The 18,939-nt window shown below is 40.1% G+C and overlaps 4 protein-coding genes and 1 pseudogene across 6 annotated transcripts in view; 2 read left to right on the top strand and 3 right to left on the bottom strand.

The window, feature by feature from the left end:
• LOC149112458 (uncharacterized) overlaps positions 1-18,939 on the bottom strand; it is a 31,298-nt gene that overhangs the window by 764 nt on the left and 11,595 nt on the right. The window lies entirely within an intron of this gene.
• On the bottom strand, positions 105-6,594 carry LOC149112462 (coiled-coil domain-containing protein 137-like). Of its 2 annotated transcripts, XM_089290350.1 has the most exons (6): positions 6,413-6,594; positions 5,331-5,467; positions 3,593-3,722; positions 2,691-2,770; positions 1,521-1,600; positions 105-1,032 (listed from the first exon to the last, which is right to left on the bottom strand). In XM_089290350.1, exons 1-6 carry the CDS (start codon positions 6,493-6,495, stop codon positions 802-804), a joined length of 741 nt encoding a protein of 246 aa, XP_089146476.1. In that variant the 5' UTR covers positions 6,496-6,594; the 3' UTR covers positions 105-801. The 2 variants fall into 2 exon arrangements, with proteins under 2 accessions (XP_089146476.1, XP_089146477.1); XM_089290351.1 differs by lacking the exons at positions 5,331-5,467; positions 6,413-6,594 and adding an exon at positions 4,221-4,410.
• On the top strand, positions 6,641-11,169 carry LOC149112461 (oxidoreductase-like domain-containing protein 1). Its single transcript, XM_089290354.1, has 3 exons — positions 6,641-6,835; positions 8,162-8,216; positions 9,036-11,169. Exons 1-3 carry the CDS (start codon positions 6,779-6,781, stop codon positions 9,284-9,286), a joined length of 363 nt encoding a protein of 120 aa, XP_089146480.1. The 5' UTR covers positions 6,641-6,778; the 3' UTR covers positions 9,287-11,169.
• Positions 9,405-14,915, bottom strand: LOC149112460 (uncharacterized; annotated as a pseudogene). Its single transcript, XR_016207461.1, has 2 exons — positions 14,729-14,915; positions 9,405-14,600 (listed from the first exon to the last, which is right to left on the bottom strand). The product of XR_016207461.1 is annotated as an uncharacterized LOC149112460 (transcript).
• Positions 15,797-17,043, top strand: LOC149112459 (uncharacterized). The gene has a single exon (XM_089290591.1). The coding sequence runs from the start codon at positions 15,947-15,949 to the stop codon at positions 17,000-17,002; it is 1,056 nt and encodes a 351-aa protein (XP_089146717.1). The 5' UTR covers positions 15,797-15,946; the 3' UTR covers positions 17,003-17,043.

The raw sequence follows: 18,939 nt of genomic DNA, 5'->3' as shown, positions 1-18,939 counted from the left end.
TTCTGTTTGTGGGATCACAAGCAAAGAAGATATAAAAATTTTTAATTGAGAAGGCTAATGCACTGGGGACGAGAATGGTCTATGCAGCTGAATGCGCAACTCTGTTGATGGCAATTGAATCGAGTTTATTTTAGTATCGAGACAACTGTATCTTTCAATAATTTACATCGATCTCGGGATTCACTCACTGGTTCCTCAAGTAAATTGTTGCTTCTTAATTGTTCCTTCTCTTTTGCCGTAGATACCACTTCGTACTGTTTTCTGAATTATCGCAATTTCAAAGCTGAGAGGTAGCCACTGTATGGAAAAAGTGTCATTGTTTCCCACCAACGTGCACTAAATTATTTATTAAACTTTCTTTCTACATGTAAATCCCATCCATTTTCAGTTATTCCTTGTTGTAACGTGTACGTTCGATCTTACACTTGCAAATTGTGTCACTAAAACAGTTCGGTTTAAGTTACAAAAAAAGACAGTGGCGGATCTAGGGGCGACGACCGGTCCCTCCTTTCTTGGGTGAAAAAAAAAAAAAAAATCGCAGAAGGAGGAAAAGCCGGCAGGACAAGCAACCTGTAACCTGTGCAAGCCATAGGCAGTAATTTCCTCACAATTGAAAGACAGCCAGGTGACAGATAACTTGTGTGCTTCCAAAGAGTTGGTAATAACTGTCAATTCCTTGGAGATCTTTATCGCGAGCTACAACTTTTTCGCGTTATACGAAAACTTTCGCAACAAACTTTTCATCGGGACTTGCTGCTGCGGATGCAATCCACGCACGACATCCACGCAACTCTTTTTGCTTCACACGACACCGTTCTTTTCTTGCAGACGTTGTTTTCGCATCAGTCTGTACGCCATTATGGCGCGTTCTCTCTCCTTGTCAGCTTTATCCTGTTCAAGAGCTGACATATGCTTGCGTTTCTTGGCTTTCGGCAGCCCAGCACCTACTGAAGTCTTAGTTTGTGCATTTGTGTCACAGTTCGGGTCTTTTTCTTGCGAGACTAACGAGTGGAGTAACAGCGTCTTCGATCCCTACCACAAGGAAAGGAAACACATAAAAGAAACTAGGCAATCCTCTAGCACTATCATAGTCGCATAGTAATTATTTTGAATGACCCCCGCCCCCCGTACGCGCTATATTTTTTCAGACACCCCCTCGTTTGAAGCCTGTTTCTTGGCACGTCCCCCCTAAATCCGACCAGCACCCCGCCCCCTTTATCTCAGAAAAAATGAGCAGTCCCTTAAGTCATTATTTGCATTGCTAGGCAATGCTTCTCGGCAGTGGAAAGATGGGTCGTGTGATGAGCCAAAGAGAACTGAAAGAGAGCTTTCAAAGGTTTTCCAAGGGTTTTCTGACAACTTTTGTGCCATTAACTAGTATCGTTTGTATATCAACAACAGAATGTTTGCCTGCATAGAATGCGTCGGAAAATTTAAGATCATGGAGCAGTTTCACAACTTATGTAAATGAATCACTACTTTCGAAAAAACCGTTTTTCTTGATCAATGGTTCTCGATACCTTCTTTGTTTGAGCTGCTTTTCTGGGTTTTGCTGTAAGAGATGGCGGCTGCATTACAACATCTCCAAACCGAACACTATCTGAAAAACACAAAGGGTAAAAATGGCGCCTAATATTCCGCACTTTGTCAGACTGCATTGCTAACTTCTTTCCACTGCCTCGTCACCAGGCATCACTACGTCAAGCTCATCCCCAGAGCACATGCATTTTTGGTGAGCGGTGACCAAAAGAATAGCAGCCTTTGAGAATAAGATGGTCACAAGGTGCAAGTGGAATTGTTTTACCTCCCTTCCATCAAGCATGCACTCGGACCTTTTTTCCGCTCTTTACCGACACAATGTAAAGCATCTTCCCGGGTATGGGGGCCATTAGATAGCAGACCCAGCGAAGGCCGAAAGCCAAATCAACTATTACCTCATTGAGTTGCTATAACAGAACCCTGATTGAAATTCCCATTAAAAATCGATTTCCACGATTTGATTGCCCACTTGTTTCTAAATACAGTAAACACCCGCATATAAGAACACATGGATTAAGAACATCAGGCTGAAATTTGGCAAATAAAGCACCACTTTTATAAGAACAATATCAGCCTGGAAAAAAAAATAATGTTCTTATAAAATGGGAAGGGTGTCAGATTTGCAGATGTACAGTGGACCTCTACTTTAGGCATTTCAAGGGTGGGGCAGCATATGGATCTGCGACAGAACTATACATACACCCTTCTTGTTACTGTTTTGTTACATTACTGATTACAGTAGACCTATTTGAACATTAGGTTTTTAATTATTGTTCCATCAATTTATGTAATTGGCCAAAAACATGATTAAAATTTCTAGCAACATTTTTTATGCTGTACAGCACTGAATTTAAAAAAATTTAAGAACATTTAAGAACATCCTGAGGCTGATTTTTCACTAAGCATCCGATAAATAAGAACACAATCAGTCTGACCTCTGAAATTGTGTGTTCTTATATGTGGGTGTTTACTGTATTCCTCCGAAGCTTCGGAAAGGCGAGGAAACAACGCTATTTTGTAGATGACCCCAGGCCATTGCACTCTAAAGGCTGATGGTGTACAGTAGCTCAGCCAATTAGATTGCAGCATTTGCATTAGTATACTAGAAGAATTCTACTGATAGCTCTTAGTCATGACTAGATTACAGACACCTTTTGTAGGACCTAAGCAGGTATTTTCTTCAGATGACCTTCTCTTTTCTTTCATCTTCTGCTTCCTTTCATTCAGATGTCTAAGAAAAAAAAACAATATAAAATCCAATGAACACAGTACACATTTAAACCATACCACGCCCCTATGTCATGAGAATTCTTAAAAGATCGTTTCAAAGGATTACAAACAAAAATTAATATCTTAATATTATTGACCACTCTCACTTTGGGGCAATGACGACTAATTCTGAATCAAATATTACAATTAAACATAACATATTTCAAGAACTCAACTTAGGTAGGCCAGTTCTTCTTGGTTATTTACAAAGCATAACTGAGGAGTTGAGCCCCGGACTACCAAGGACGAATTCAAGGGGAGGGGCTTGAATCCACTTCCCTGGATTAAAAGACCAGACTGAGTGCCTTGAACCCCTCAAACACATTGCCTCCATGATTTGGTGTATTTGTGTACCTGGGGATGCTTATCATTAGCTGAAAGAACCAATTGGGCTGGCTGCTGAATTTAAAACTGGTGTTTTTCAGCATCAGCAAGCCAACCAAAAGAAATTTTGCAGTGTTTAGTTTGCAGATCTGTTATAACATCAAATATTTTCCAATGATGGGACACTGGGAAAATGGGAAAAACAACCATTGGAGTACAGAATTTTCTGATGATACCATGCATACTAATATAACCCATAAATTCAAACCAAAGATCTCAGAAAATTACCATTTCAGACATGTCAAATGTTTTGGTAGTTTTATTTCAATGATAAGGATCTTGGAGTGAACACAGACTTTGCACAAGACATTGTTTGAAAAGGAAGCCCTGCAACAAGAAATTAAAGGAAAATGACAAGAGAAGAAGTCAAGCTATCATATGACAGGGAAATTTAGCTTACTTTCTTCTTCCATCTCTCATCTTCCTTGATGCTTTCAAAGATTCTGCAACCTCCACAGTGGCTTGATGGTCAATCCTATCAAAATACTGCTTCTTGCTTTCTCCTGGAATTCGTTGAAACTTTGTCATTCCTAATCAGAGTGAATGTTTACGGAAAATGATCAGAAATGTTGTTGTAATATTTTATGATTCATTTTTCTTAAGTTTTTATTTCTCTGGGCTAAAAAAAAATTCATGTAGATGTGTAATCAATACATGTATCTATTATAAGTGAGTATGTATTAATAAAAGAAAATCACAAAAAATACAAGGTACAAAAAGTTGTGCAAGATGATGCTGTTCCTTTTTCGATGTATAAGATTAGATTAGTTTCTTTCTCGACTGCTGTTCATATATCGTATATATCGCAAGTTCGCTTTCAAAGCTTGGTGGCTTCAGGCTGTTCTAGGCCTTTGTTTAGTTGGGGGAGCAGACCAAAGAATGGGATAATTCCATAGAATGATGATGGCAAAAGAACATATTGAGTTTAGGGGTAAGGGGAACCTCCTCTATCCTTTGAGATTTCCATAAAATTAATCTGTTGAATTCATACTATAATAAGGTTGCCTGACCAAAATCAAAATATCCACCTACTACAAGCTTCCAGAGCCATTGCAGTGTCTTCCTCAAATGAGGAAAAATACCTTCTCCCACACTGAATGCCATTTGTCTGCCACACGACAATGCAACAGCACTTTATTGACAATTCCATCAACATCACAACGATAACAGAATCAGAGTCAACAGCAGGAAAAAACTACCCAAATGTTGATACACTTCTATAAACGTAGGCAAGCACTCGCTAAGGGGTGGGAGGGTGGGAAAACTGTTGCACTGTCCGGCAAGAAAAGAAAAACTGAATTACACGTCCGAAAGTGAAACTGACATCCTGACTCGTACCCAGGTCCCCCATTCAGTGTGAGAGAACTTTGTTTCCTGCCTCTTTTGCAAGCTCAGCCGGCAGGAAAAACATAACTATCACACGGTCTTTGAAGACCAAAGTCACATGGCAAAATGTTTCGCTACAGGACCGGAAGTTCATTACCATGGTATCAATTGCTCTACAACTAACCTACACGGAACTGACCATTTCGAGGAGACTAAGGTGGCATGGTGATAAATTCCAGTTTGCTACTCAAACTGGACAGGTTATTAGTCCATCACAGGTGACAGACTGTGCCCCTGCCCCACCCCCCTCCCTTACCTATGAGTATTTTTATCACCTTACAATTTTCTAGTGACCATATTTTATCCCTGAGTGGAGATAGGCACATAATTTTTTTGAGAGTAAAGTGGCTTGTCCAAGAACATCAGAAAAAGACACAGGCTGGGATAAAGCCATTGCTTTTGCAGGTAGCTAGTCGCTTTCCTTTGTTGAGGGCACTATAATAAATTTTTACATGAAATTCTAACTAAAATTAATTTAGTTAATTTTCAATACCAAGAGCACCCAGAGATGTAACCAAGGGCCAGCTGCCGACTAATTTCACCGGCTGAAACATAATTTAAATCTGGCTGAGATTTCACACAAAAACAACAACTTGCAGAAACTTTGAAGTTGTCAAGGACAGAAAAGCTACCTAGACTTGTTAATGAGCCACTGCTTACACCTAAGTAGAATGTTCTCTAAGCCACATCCCTGGACATCCACTTTTGAGAGGTTCAACCATATCCACATTAAAATACAGTTTAATTTGTACCTTGCTTCTTTTTCGTTTTAGCAGTTTTCTTCATGGTGCTTTTATTCTTCATGACCAGCTGTCTTCTAAAGAGATCTTTTGCTGCTCTAGGCATTTCTTGTTCACTAAGCTTATCGTTCTTCAGCACAGGTTTATTGCTAAAAATAATTTTGGTATAACACATTTTAGTTCAAGAATACTTACCTAAGCTACATGTGGTATAGACTTGCCACAAGTCGACCTTTGCTTAGTCATCACTTTGCTTAATTACTGCCCTCCAGCAAAGCAAGAGGTAGATCTTATGAAGTCACGTGGGGCAGAAACTCAGCAAGTAAAGATGCTCTGTCTCACAGACCCTGAACCTGATTGTACTATTAATACTAATTTAAAAATGTTTGGACAGCTAGCCTTCAGTCATCAAGCAACTTTTAAAGATACAAATCTTCCTCAATTTTCCAAACTAGCATTAATTTTCACACTATAAAAACTGAGAGAATTAATAACAGAGGTTAACAGTGTTGCAGGTAGTTAAAGCTAGAGATTGATGGATTTCTAATTAGTCACGACTAGTGACATGTATTGTGATTTTGGCACCAATCAATTATGAATTTACTGTTATGTTAGTGAAGTGCATTTTGGGATCAGGAGTGGGAAGTTTGAAACATTGTCAAAAAATTCTTCAGATCTTAATAAATCTTCTTTGGATGGCTTTGAATCTGGTTGGGCTACCTAGAAAATCCTGGCACTCTCAGTCCTCAAAGGATAAATATCTCTTGCCTGTGATTCACAAAAAGTTGACAGGTATAAACTTTTATGGTGGTCTATGAGTCACGTGTACTGCAAGTAGCGCTAAATATACCCAGTCCCTTTCAGTTCTTTCATCATTCTGTATTGACAGTTGTTTGATTTCCTTTCGCTGCTCAAGGGCGAGACAAAACGGCGAGATTTGCCCATGAAGAAAACGTAAGAATATAGATAAGCTTAGCTTAAGCTTAGCACCGTTTCACCCAAAGTAGTTTTAAACTAAACGTACATAGTCATCATGTATAAGTGAGCTTTTTTAAAATTACATAAAAATAGGTTATCAAAATCGAAATACTCACCTGATTGAGGCGTTGTCTTTCCTCAGTCCTTTGTAAAATGGATCACACGATTTTATTTTCTTACATCTACTCATGCGGCCCATTATGTGAAGACAATGTCAACAAAACTTCCAAAACCTTCCAAAACTTTTATGCACGTGAGAGTTGAACAATAGAGATTTGGAGTCAGCGGAAATAGTTACTACGTCGTGTACTCTTACTTGAAATGTAAGTTTTTCCCGTCCGTTTAGGCTTGGTAACGACTGTTCAAGATGGCGGAAATCGCGACAACGCAGAACAGAAAAAGATGAACGTTTTTCCTGGAAAGAATTGTTGTCTTACTTGATCTGAGTACCTTTGGAGAAAATTCCGGAATTTTTATTGTGGATGTTCCGAATTGTTCGTCGCACGTTGCAAGGAAACAAGTTCTTGACGTTCACAAATGTGAGTGAAATAGGCCGGTCACTACCAAATACTTTATTTGCATACATCCCAGCCGTCCTATACAGTCGAAGCTCTCGTAAGTGACCACCTCGGAAATTCGAAAAAGTGGTCCTAACTAGAGCTGTTCGCTTACAAGACTGAGCTGTCGTAAGTGACAAGAGCTTCAGAAACTCATTAAAAAATCATAAGGAAATGACTTTGAACTTTTTCAAATACCTGTACAATACTGCACTGTGCAAGATCTTTGTCAATGAATCATTAACGCAGTGTGCAGTTTCATCAAAGTGTTGATTTGTATGTGTAAGACTCTGAATGGTCGCTTACAAGAGCTTAAAAACAAAGGAAAAGGCCAGCTGGGTAATCCCAAATTAATAGTGGTCGCAGTCATTTACTTGAGCGGTGGCTTACGAAAGCTTTTCATTACGAAGTTAAAATCACAGTTCAAACGGGGTTTCACAAAGGTGGTCATAACTGGAGCTGGTCGCTTACGAGAGTAGTTGTTAGGAGAGCTTCAACTGTATTTCATAATTTTCCTATATATGTATTATAGGATCCTGTAACACTTTTATAATTGGCCAAAATCTCCTACATTTCCTATAAATACTACTTAAGTGAAATAAATAGGAAAATAAAGAAAGGAGGTCCAACAGTTTAGACTGAGTTTTTATTGAGTGTATTGGCTGAATATATTGTCCCCTGTGGTTTGATGTTATTCCTGGACAATGTAATCAGACTGGGAACAAGTCGTTCAAGGTATTAGGACTGCTACAACCTGTTTTCATGGTTACATAAATAATTAGATGTATTACTTATCACGTATTGTCTTCTTGTCATATTATAATGCCTGCATTTTTATAATGTGACTCATATTGAGGGGTCATATCCAATATGTCACTTGAGACATTTCTTTGCAAAAATACAGGCAAGCCAGGCACATTGATTTGATCTTCTTTTGTGGACATAATTTCCAGGAGTTTTTATCTCTTTCATCTCACATGAAATGTTTGAGGTTACTAGCAGAATTGGGTCTCTAGTTTTCCTTACACCTCAAATTCTAAAGGGTGTGGCATCCCTTACCTCCAGAGCCACTTGGGTGTGGAGGACATTTGTAACACAGATCACTTAAAGTAAGACTATAATCAAATGCTGAAGTATCTTTTTTCATAACAATTGGAAGAAAGATTGTCATGACATAGCTATTGATTCTGCAAGCAGGGAAAGAAAGACTTCAGGTGGACAAACTGGCTGATGAGTACACTGATATTTAGATCATAACTTATATGTATGGATTTAGCCCTTATGGTTTTGTCCTATCTATTTTACCAGCATCGGCAGGGTATCTGTAGCATTTCTTCTTCAAGCAGAAGAATAAGTGGAGAAAGTAAGTGAAAGTCATTCAATATTGGCTTAGAAAATAATACCTGTTCAGTTATGTTCACTTCTAAATCCTCATTTCTCATGTCTATGCATTTCTGTTGGTGTTTATTGATGGATTTAAATTCCTCATCCCTCTTTGCTAATGGAGTTCTTTTGACATAATACAGTTACAGTCACTCCAGACAAGTCTACAGGTGGCTGTTTCCAAGTCACCATTTGCCTCTAAAGGTGTCAAAGCAAGTCTTCATGTGAAACTACTCATATTTTCATTTTCATGGAACTCGAACTTATTTTTATACAAATAGTTTTGCATGATGACTTATTTTCAAAACAAAAGCAAAAGGCAACTTAAGAGAAAAAACTTATGGATCAATAAAGGACTGCCAGGGCTGAAAATTCCAGTCATTGTGGTGAGGTTCATGACTGCTAATTTACAAGTGATGTGGAGGTTCTACTTTTTCTGCCATTTTCAAAGAAACAGTGAGAGAAGAACTGGAAATATTTTGCCCTACTGGTACACAAGTATTTTTGACAGAATTCAAAGTGTTTGGAAATTTTGTGAAATACTCTCATGAGTGTTATTTAGTGAATGGAAAATAAGGTGAGATGGTATATCCAATCCAGTCATCTTTGTTTAAACTTGACAAATTAAATGAGTTTGAGAGTTTCCAGTGTGAAGTCGAGGTACAGCAAGACCATATCCACTGTTTGATCAGTTTTTTTATTCTCATCACCTGTCTGTTTGGAAGTGAGTGTATGTTCCAAGAAGAAGTGAGCTGTTGATCACTCTTGGGTCTGAAAGCGCTCTGGTATTCTTTTACAGGGTCGCAACATGCTGTTCCATCGTTAGAAAAAAGTGACAGCACCAACAGTCCAGAGAAGAACTCACCCATACCCCCTCCCCCTCCTCTGGAGTTGTGCTGCATGAGTGGATGCCAGAATTGCGTGATGATTCAACATGCAGAAGAGCTAATGAAAATGTATGACGATGACTCAGCTGCAAGAGCCGCCTTGGAAGACATCCCAGATGAGAATTTAAAGACATTCCTCAAAATGGAAATGAACCTTAAATAACCTTAAACTCTGTTTATCATAGTGAGCGAAAGAAAAACAAATGGTTTGGACTCTTGGGAATATACACATGCAATTCTGTATCTAAATTAATTGAATGAGAGCTAAATGTCACAAATCATATTGTGGTCGTAATATTTATTTGGATTTAGATTTTATGGATAAATTGGTACTGTCAGATTGCTTATTATTTACAGCTGTATCTTGTTGTGTTCAGTTGAATATTTTAGATCACAAATTACCAATTTGCCAACTACCAGAGGGTGGCAGTCTGACAGTCATGCTGTATCTAACTGGATGATGTACAGTATCAGCATAAACTGACAATTCTCAGATTACGTTAAGGTGGCTCCTCAGGGTAATCATTCATCGCATTGCACACACTAGTGTCATGTTTTGAAAGCTGGTTTTGCATTTCGCTTTTTACACCCAGTCCTCTCAAACTTATTAAATGTAATATGCAATGATGAAGTAGTGTTTACTACCATCCCTGTTAAAATCTTGGCTTTTAGTGTTCAGTTATAAATGGTTATGCCCAAACAAATACATTTTTTACCATTCATGTGGCTGTATTTGTGATTTTAGTGAATTTCCTTCGGTGAAATCTTCCAAAAGTTTCACAGTACATCATTGCTTTTTGCGGCCATGTTGACGTCATAAAATATTGAAAAACAATGATGTGAGCGTGCTGCCAAGTGTACACAGATGACTCAGGCTTTTGTCCTCAGTGCGCATGCGATTGTGCAACTATAGGGAGCCACCTTAGGCATTGTAACAAGAATTCCACACATTGTCTGGATGTTGCCCCTTGGCTCAATAAACCACAGTTTACTGTAGTTTCTGTTACTGTGCAGTTTTTGGTATAAACACAGTCATGTGTGAATTGGCAATTATCAAAAAAAGTTGTGGCCTGCATGTAAGGTTAGTAGGACATATTCTGTACATATTTTGTCTCACTTTTACAGTTAGCTCTTGTTAACCGAGCTTCGGTCTGTATGGGAAAATCTTGACCAAGGTCATGAGTACAGAGTAGCTGACATTTTGCTTTTGCATGGCGATAAGCTGAACTTATACATGCCAAAGTTTGCTCTTCCTCTTTACTTTTTTTTTTTTCTCACAAGGCTTTTTGGCACTTTCACTAATAGTTTTAGAACAAAATAGTCAACATTTTTGTATTTTAGGTTGCAACTTTTTCACCACAAAATGTAACTGGTCTAGATGGCGGTCTAGATGAGAAAATGTAAACTGCAGTCAATGTCAATTTCAGCCAATCAAATTTGTGACTTTAGTAGTTCCTAGTTCTTGTAAGACACAGCCATATAATGATTTTACTTGCAAACTGAAAAGATTACTTCAACTGGCACTGTTAACTGTATTGGAATTTGAATGCCACGTGCCACCAAAATAAATGTGCCCGTTTCAAAATCATTACACAACAGAACTGGGTTTAATCCTGTTATTATGTATTTGGTGAAAACCATGCTAACATTATAACTAGTAAGTACCTTTGCTTGCACAAGAAAATAATACTCCTTGAGCACCAAGGAGAATTGTACATGATTGTCAAGGGGAGAAAAAACATTTTGTACTAAGAGTTTTTAGCATTTTTTTTTTTCATTACATGAGAATAACGTAACAGTTATAAATTCAAACACCGCAGTATGATTACTTCTTACAGTTCTAGTGTTTCAAAGAACATCCAGTTTTCCATGTAAAAAATAAATTGTCAACTAAGGAGCAAATGATGCTAGGCATAAAAAAGTCATATCATGTTAACCATTTTAAGTGTCAAATTCAGTTGAAATGGAAGAAATCTACTGAGAATATTTACGTACACAATGTTTTTGTTTTTTAATTTGGTCACTTAATAAAACCTCAGTCTCTGATTTTGTGCTGCTTTTCCTTTGCATTTCAATAAGAGCAAAGCTACAGATAAGACTGAAAACAATATCCCAACAAATATAGGAAACCCAGCCATTTGAATTCACGAAGTAATCTGAAATCATTCCCTATGTATAATCTACTTCTATTGCCCTCATCATTACACGGGTAGCAACAATGTAGGGTATACACAGCCAGAAAAACTTCAAAACCTCCTCTTTGGGGTCATGAACATAGTCTCTTACATACTGACCTATCAGGCTCACTACCAAAAGCACAATACATTTGTCCAACGGCATAGTGAAATTAGCGGCATTCTTTCCTGATCTCTCCCAGTGTGCCCCAGAAAATGGATAATTCAGAATTTGCGACCTCCTGACGGCCATGGCCAATGCAGACGGAGATTGAAGGCTGCCACTTTGATGGTTTAGGTCTGCTTGTTGCTGTGAAATTCGTTTGAAACCTTCATGTGCTGATTGGCACAACTGGTGGCTCATGGGGAAAGACTTGGAGGAGATCTCCAGAGCTTGTTGAAAGTAGTCAGCTGCGTAATCAAGCTCACTGCATTGTTCAAATACCATTCCCAGGTTAAACATAGTGTCGCCTAATTCACAATGGTCACCTGGCAAAATTTCGTCCCTGATGTTTCGTGCACGAAAGTGACAGTCTTTGGATTTCTGTATTTCACCAAGATCCATATACAACTGACCAAGATTACTCAGCAATTCTGCCATTGCAGGATGTTGTTCATCCAATGTTTTCTCCCTAATTTGCAGTGCAGATTTGTAACAATCCATGGCTTTCACAAGTTGGCCTTGGGCTTTGTACATCAGACCAACATTGCTGTAGGACTCGGAAATCAAGAAATGCTCTGGAAAGTATAGTTCCTTTCTCATTTCAAGTGCTTTGTTGTGGTACTCAATCGCCTCATCAGTTGAACGTAATTCACTGTGCACGATTCCAAGATTGCAAAAGCAATCAGCAACACGAGGATGGACCGAGCCATATGTCTTTTCTGCCAAGTCTAATGTTCTTTGGTAAAAGTCCTTTGCGGTGTGGGGGTCACCTAATACACTGTGAACAGATCCAAGGTTATTACGTGGGGCAGCAGCAGTGGTATCTTCATTACCATGAAGCTCTTGTTTCATTGTTAGAGATTTGCTGTACAAGTCCGTTGCTGTTTCAAACTGGCTCAGACTAAAACAAGCATTTCCCAGTTTGTTCAAAGAATCTGCAATCTCTGGAGTAGAATTACTTGGATTTAGGCCTTCAAGTAGATCCAGGGCTTGCTGGTGGTGATCTTTAGCCGTTTCAAATTGCCCTAGTTTCCAATAGACAACCCCTAAATTGTTCAGGATTGTAGCAGTGACAATCATGTTGTCTTGGTTGTTGCCTTCCTCTTCGCAGTTGGCAATCTGAAGAGCTTTCTCAAAGTATGTTTTGGCTGCAGGAAGATAGCCATGTGCACTGCATATGTCCCCGAAGTTAAGAAATGCCTTTTTGTGTAGATTTCTCTCATCACTAGTTATCAGGTTGTAGTTTGATGCCTCCAAATGGCTGCTGAACACTTTCAAATGGGGAGCCATCATTTTCGAAGAGAGATGAAACTTTAAATCAAACTGGAGCAGATTGTGTTCAGCAAAGGTAGATAATGTGTCAATGTAAGACTGAGTGAGCACTGAGACCTCTTCGTCACTACACTTGTCAAGAGAGTGGCTCTTGAAGACATCATGTACGACCTGGTGCACCTTTATTAGAGGTTTTGAACTATCTTCTGAGAGAAGCTGCATTAGCAGAGAGCACCTGGAAATTTCAGCAGTGGTCATGTCCTCATCGAGGTCTGGGTCCTGCTTGGTTACAAAACTGACAATCATGTCAAGGCCAATGGGTGCTGGAGCACACAAAGCTAGAAATCGAACCACATGTTTAAATACTCGATTCTGGACCAGCTTCTGTGATGCCAGGGACACAGCTGAAGTCATTGATGACGGATAGCTCTTGCTCGTCCTTTCGTAGACCTTTTCTGTCAAATTCCGCTTCCCCATTTCCAGTTTCTTGAGGTAGTTCTTCCAAGTGGCACTGCCAGGTACAGTGCTTGTTCCACCAGCATCCTGCAGATAGCGAACATAGAGTGCAGCAGAAGCAATGGCCAAAGGCTGGTAATCTAAGGCTTCTAAAACTGAAAGTTCATCTTCCTCATCTTCGCATGAAAACTCGCAGATATCTCTTAGAAGATGCAGAGCATCGTTCGTTTGCATCCCCTGACTTAGGAACACTTCTTCGCAAAAGGGGTCACTTAATGGTATATAAATACTGTCTTGTGTGGTGACAAGTACTTGTCCGCAATCTCCCCACTCCTCTTCCTGTGACCAGAAGCCTCTCAAGCTCTCAACCTCATCAACATTGTCAAATATAAGCAACCAGGTAGAATACTCCTTAACTTTGGCAGAAACAAGGGTTTTCAGATGCAAAATTTGGCCTCTTTCCGTCAATTTCGAGTCTCCCCCTGTGATGCTGGTGATCGAGTATTCTGTGACGCCAAGAGCACGAGCGAACTTCATGTATGAAACCAACATTGACTGTTCACTTTCAGCATTCAAGGTCATTACAAATGTACTACCGTCCTGGTTATCAGCTGCAAACTTTTCCCCAACTTGCCGAGCAATCTGACTTTTGCCACATCCTGGGTTGCCAGAGACAAAAACTGTCACAATGGAACCTTCGTCATTCTTGTTTTGCAGGTCAATGAACATTTGCATGATATGATGTCTTCAACTTCCGCTTTGCGTTCCGTGACTGCGTGGGATGGCTTAACAGGAAGGAACATGAAGGATTGAGCTTTCCCCTGAATTTCCTCTTCCAAGACGAGAATTTGTTCTTGAAGCTTTTGTAGTTCTGCGGTTGGAAAGCTTCCCTGATTCCTTATGTTTTGCAGCTCTTTGGTGTCAAGATTCAGAGCCGTAAACGCGTTTGAAACCAGTTGCAAATTAGCTTGAAAGTCAGCATCCAGAACACTGGGTTGAGAAAGGTGGGTACAAAAGCCATTGCGAAAAACTCGCAAATCGTTGATATTACTGGCAACTGTAGGACTCAACACAGGTCCAAACGAATCGGAATAGAGAAGCGCAAAGAAAAGACATGTACAGTCCCACTCGAATATCGAATATCGAATGATATTTAGAAGCATCTTGTTTTTCTTCCGGCTTCTTCGCGATTCCATGCTAAAAAAGTCCTGTCTATTTTTGTAAGTGTCTTTCCATTTACCAAATCTCCTACTGTATACTCTGTCCCATTCTTGTCTAAACACTGACTGAAGTCCATCCCGAATGATCTTGTTCGTGATGTAGCAGACACGGAAATAATTCAGTTCTTCCAAGGAGTACTCTTTGTCTGACATTGTTCAAGTTCATCTTGTGACCCTCTGTGACTGCTTAGTCTGTTAAAACAAATCAAGTGAGATTTTTAAACGTTCTGGTTAGAGGAAAAACCCCATGAAGGATAAATTGGCCGAACCCAATTTGTTGAACTTAGCAACTGCAGCCGCAAGATTACTGAGATTGGTACCTGTATGTCGATGTACATAATGTCTCGTGCAGTGGACATCCGCAAAGCCAATTCCAGCGCTCTGGGATGAAACACATTGAGTATTCTATCACCCCTCTACTCCAGCAGGGCGAACCGCAGGGCGATACCAGGCTATACCGGGGGCGATACAAATGAAGGTCACAAATCTCGTGCCCAGCTCTCACTGTCGGTTTGGTAAATTTAGGGGTCGAGGTCCATCTTCTCAGTGGGAAGTAGGGGGAAAGAGAGGATTTCTGGCCCTAAAAGTTTCAGAAAAGGGGATTAAATGTGTCATCGCTCATCAATGCTGCTACTAGGGATTAGGACACCAATGACGAACAATTCATGCATATCCCACTTCGAACTGAATCAGAGAGAATGCTTTTACTAGAAATGTAATTGCTCGGGTGACATCTAGTAAGTTCTCTTTGTCTGATTCCCTAACTTCCGAAGTGTTAAAAAAATCGATTATGTTGTAAATTTCTGAAGAGTACGTTTGTACGAGAGTCCTCCCGAAGGCTCTCTGCTAGCGAAAGCATGAGCGCATCGTTAATCGACTTAATCGACTGCAACAGTTAGCAGTTAAGTGAAAGTCCAATAACCATGGTAACCACCTGTCTACCTGTATTATAGTGTAACACCTTGTAGTGAGAACTACCTGAAGTTGTAAGTAGTTAGGGACCGGTCATTAGAATAGAATCATAGAATCTTCGCCCGAGCTTAACCCTTTACCACTTTCCTTAAGACTGGTCACTACCACCTCCATATTATGGGCTAAGTCTTTGTCAAAAACGTCTTTTTCCAGGAGCCATAAAAGTGGGTCCAGATGGAGACGCCTAACTAATTTCCCGGTGAACTCTGCATTAATTGCTGTGACGCTTGTAAAATTCTTGTTGTTTTCGAGCGAATCAAAGACCTCTTCAGTTACCTCTCTTGAGGTAAGTTTTTCTAGAAGCATATATGCCCTCTGCTGTAATCTCTTCTCCTTTGCTCTTCTCCCACTGCTGTATCCTTCTCCATCGCTTTCGCGATGCTGAGCTGGCTCGAATTCACAACTCGGATTCCCGAGTACGATGCCACCGCTCGAGAGGTGACAGCGGGCAAGGCGAGGCCGAACGAACAAACTCGGCCATTTCAGACGCTCTTGTTGACGGTGCAACGCTGGAATGGGAGAAGTACCGTCCATTCGAAGATCTCTCTGAAGACGAAATCAAGGCCATGTCTCTCCATTCCTACGAAAAGTACGAAAAAGAGCACTTGGAAAAAAACGCTTGGCATGTTTGCAAGCAGGTCGCCGAAAGGATAGACGACGCCCCTGTCCTGAAGAATTACATCTGTAGTAGGCTGAGTGAGTCTTCCGAAGAGTTGTTCTTTTTTAATGCTTCTGAGCTTAATGCGTACCGAAATGCTTCAGAAAACAGTAAGGCCGAAATACCTGGTGCGGCCTATTTTAGAAAGATAGAGAGCTTTATTGAGGACCACTATGTCCGAGGAGAGCTCTTTTTTGAATTTTGTCGGGATGCCTGTAATAGCCAAAGAGATGCAAGCTCCACACTCTGTTCCTGGTGTACCAACAACAGATGGGTGGGACCAGTGACAGAGAAAATCCCCCAGCCTGTGCCACACAAAGAAAATCCAGGACATTTTATGGATGTGTACGAAACGCCAACAACAGATCGTACTCCAGACGATTATCAACCGAGGAAATGTCTGAAGGACTTGTATGAACAAAACGCTATCTCTGCGGACAATCCAAACACCGTCGCTGCTTTCTGTGCTACCTATAATGTCGAGGAAAAGCATGTCATTGAATACCTTGGTCATCTAAATGATATAAACATCAGGAAGGATATTAGAACAAGGGAGGCTAACGAGAAAAGAAGATTAGAAGAGGAGCTAACATACAAGGATTACAGGTGGGGCACACTCATTGAGAATGGAAAAGTTGAGAAGCTGAAGGTGAGACAGCTTGACCATTACCTTAAAGAACATGGCCTGACCACTGTTGGTCTAAAGCTGGACAAGATAAAGGCAATTCGCTGTCATTACTTTAGACAAAAAAGTACAGGCAATGGAAATGAGTTGTCCAGCAGTGAAGAAGAGAGTGAAGAATCAGAGGCGGAGTCTGACGACGAGTCAGATGACGACGAGAATACCGAACAAGATCTTGTCATTGCTGCCCTCGATGAACAGTCAACTGTTCGTATACCAGATCTAACTTTTGTACCAGATGAGCAAATAGCTGAAGTCACGGTACAAGCACACACTGAATGAAAACCCAAAAAAGCAAAAACAAAACAACAAAACAAGAAAAAGTGGGAAAAAAAAACAAAGGCTGATCTAACACTACAGATCAACAGAGTAGTCGTCTCATTTCACTCATTTTTGCCCTTCCAGATGGCCGAATTACTGCTGAATATGACATGCTCATAGGTACTTGGTGGACTCTTATTAAATTTGCACTCTATTAAAAAAGTAACTTTGAACTGTTCAACCATTTGAGATTGTTATATTGCTGCATGTCAGCTGACAACAGATAATGGGATCCAGACTAGAAAAAGACACGGATCAAGAGACACTTTTGAGACTGCGGGATAAGGGCCTCATTATACTGTAAGTACATCATAGATTGAAATTCTACCTGAATGTTAAAAAACACTGAATATACACCTCAAAAGTTGAATATGGGTGCGAAGACATGGAGGGAGGATCACGACAGCTATCAACAGTGTTGAGGGGGATCACTTCGGTGATATAACATTTAAAGGGGGGATCGGCTAAATTTTGCCGTGTTCAGCCCAAAATACTCCGTCCCACCCCTCCCCCCAGGCGATAAATAATGACCGGTCCCTTAATATTTACGAGCAGAATAACTGACTGCCTATGATGGAATAGCCTAGAACAACAATGAGCTCATTGGCAGCCAATAGGGTTTTACAACTTCTAAAAGAAACATTAGATCATCTGTTTGGAGACTAGCATAAATACAGGTGTTTTGTAAATTGTTCTTGGGTTACGCCCCCGGTGGTGGGACGCCGGATACCAGCGTGATCCCGTATTGGTTATGTTCTGAGTGCGTTGTTGGATTAAACTCTACTCTGTTGGACCCAAGTAACGGCGTATTCTCTGTCTTCCCGTTGGATTGTTTTGCTGTAATAAATCCCGAGTCCTCTAGGAGTGTGACAAAACAACTTAAGGCGGGGGTTAACATGAAGGCCGTATTTTTGCTGGGTATTATGGTTTGAATGCAAATATCTCGTTCATGTTTCAAGCAGTGAAAAATCTCTCTGCTCATTTCACATAGCTACGTTTTGGGCTGTTTTGTAAATGTTTGGTGATTTTTGGGTATATTTAGGGATAAATAGTTTTTCTCAAAGGATTAGTAAATTTATGGAAATATGAAATTTTGAAGATTTGATGTTGTTTTAAAATTAGAATTTGAAGTTAGAAATTGGTAGACGTACACCAAACGGTTGCCCACCAACCCGGGGTGCCCGTTTGGGGGCCATCAACTGTCTGGTGGTGTTCCAAACCCCTTTTTATCCAGTTAATCCCTCTTTAAACTTCCCAAAATTTCACTTAAATTCATGTGTACCCCCGACTTAAGCGGCCTAAAAAACTTGTTATCACACAAATTTGCTTTCCGCGTGACGGCCTGGAAACCTGGCATGGATGATCTTGTCGGTCATCTCTGCAAGAATTCGCAAACTAAAACTCTTCCCAAGAAACGTAAGGGGCTTGATTTCATTTGCCAAGTTCGCTTAGTATGAACACGACGTTATAGTCTTTTATATGACCAATTCATTATTTACGAGAGTAGGAAAATCAATTTTCAATGCTAATGGTTGATAGCTAATAAAATATTATACCTTGTGAAGTAGGCCCTCATAAGTGGAAAACGGATGATAAAAGAAAAGGACTGCGGCACCAACAGGAGTTGAAGCCGCGGCGTCGATGACTGACGATGTCGCCATGAGTCATGCACTGTTTCGTTGTTAAGGAAATGTTATGAAACAACATTCACTTGTTTGACAGTGCGTTTTCCTGGTTTGACAAGCAATATGAACAACGCTAAGCTCCAATCAGGTCAGGTCATCTCACAGACAACTTTTTGCATTTGCATAAGAATACAGGGCAACACACAAGCGAGACAATTTTGGGCGCATTCTGCAAAACATGGACTAATCACGCTGACGAACTTCACGTATACC

This window comes from Orbicella faveolata, unplaced genomic scaffold, assembly GCF_042242905.1.
Source record: "Orbicella faveolata isolate gen_17 unplaced genomic scaffold, um_ofav_v1 contig_2, whole genome shotgun sequence".
Lineage (NCBI taxonomy): Eukaryota > Metazoa > Cnidaria > Anthozoa > Scleractinia > Merulinidae > Orbicella > Orbicella faveolata.
This window is presented reverse-complemented; position numbering and strand designations above follow the sequence as displayed.

Excerpts from the sequence above, each read along its gene's own strand:
- LOC149112459 (XM_089290591.1), top strand. The coding sequence starts at position 15,947 with ATGTCTCTCCATTCCTACGAAAAGTACGAAAAAGAGCACTTGGAAAAA.
- LOC149112461 (XM_089290354.1), top strand. The coding sequence starts at position 6,779 with ATGTTCCGAATTGTTCGTCGCACGTTGCAAGGAAACAAGTTCTTGACG. Across the intron at positions 6,836-8,161 it reads AGTTCTTGACGTTCACAAAT|CATCGGCAGGGTATCTGTAG; the intron begins GTGAGTGAAATA and ends CTATTTTACCAG. Across the intron at positions 8,217-9,035 it reads CAGAAGAATAAGTGGAGAAA|GGTCGCAACATGCTGTTCCA; the intron begins GTAAGTGAAAGT and ends ATTCTTTTACAG.
- LOC149112462 (XM_089290350.1), bottom strand. The coding sequence starts at position 6,495 with ATGGGCCGCATGAGTAGATGTAAGAAAATAAAATCGTGTGATCCATTT. Across the intron at positions 5,468-6,412 it reads AAAGACAACGCCTCAATCAG|CAATAAACCTGTGCTGAAGA; the intron begins GTGAGTATTTCG and ends AATTATTTTTAG. Across the intron at positions 3,723-5,330 it reads TAAAACGAAAAAGAAGCAAG|GAATGACAAAGTTTCAACGA; the intron begins GTACAAATTAAA and ends CACTCTGATTAG.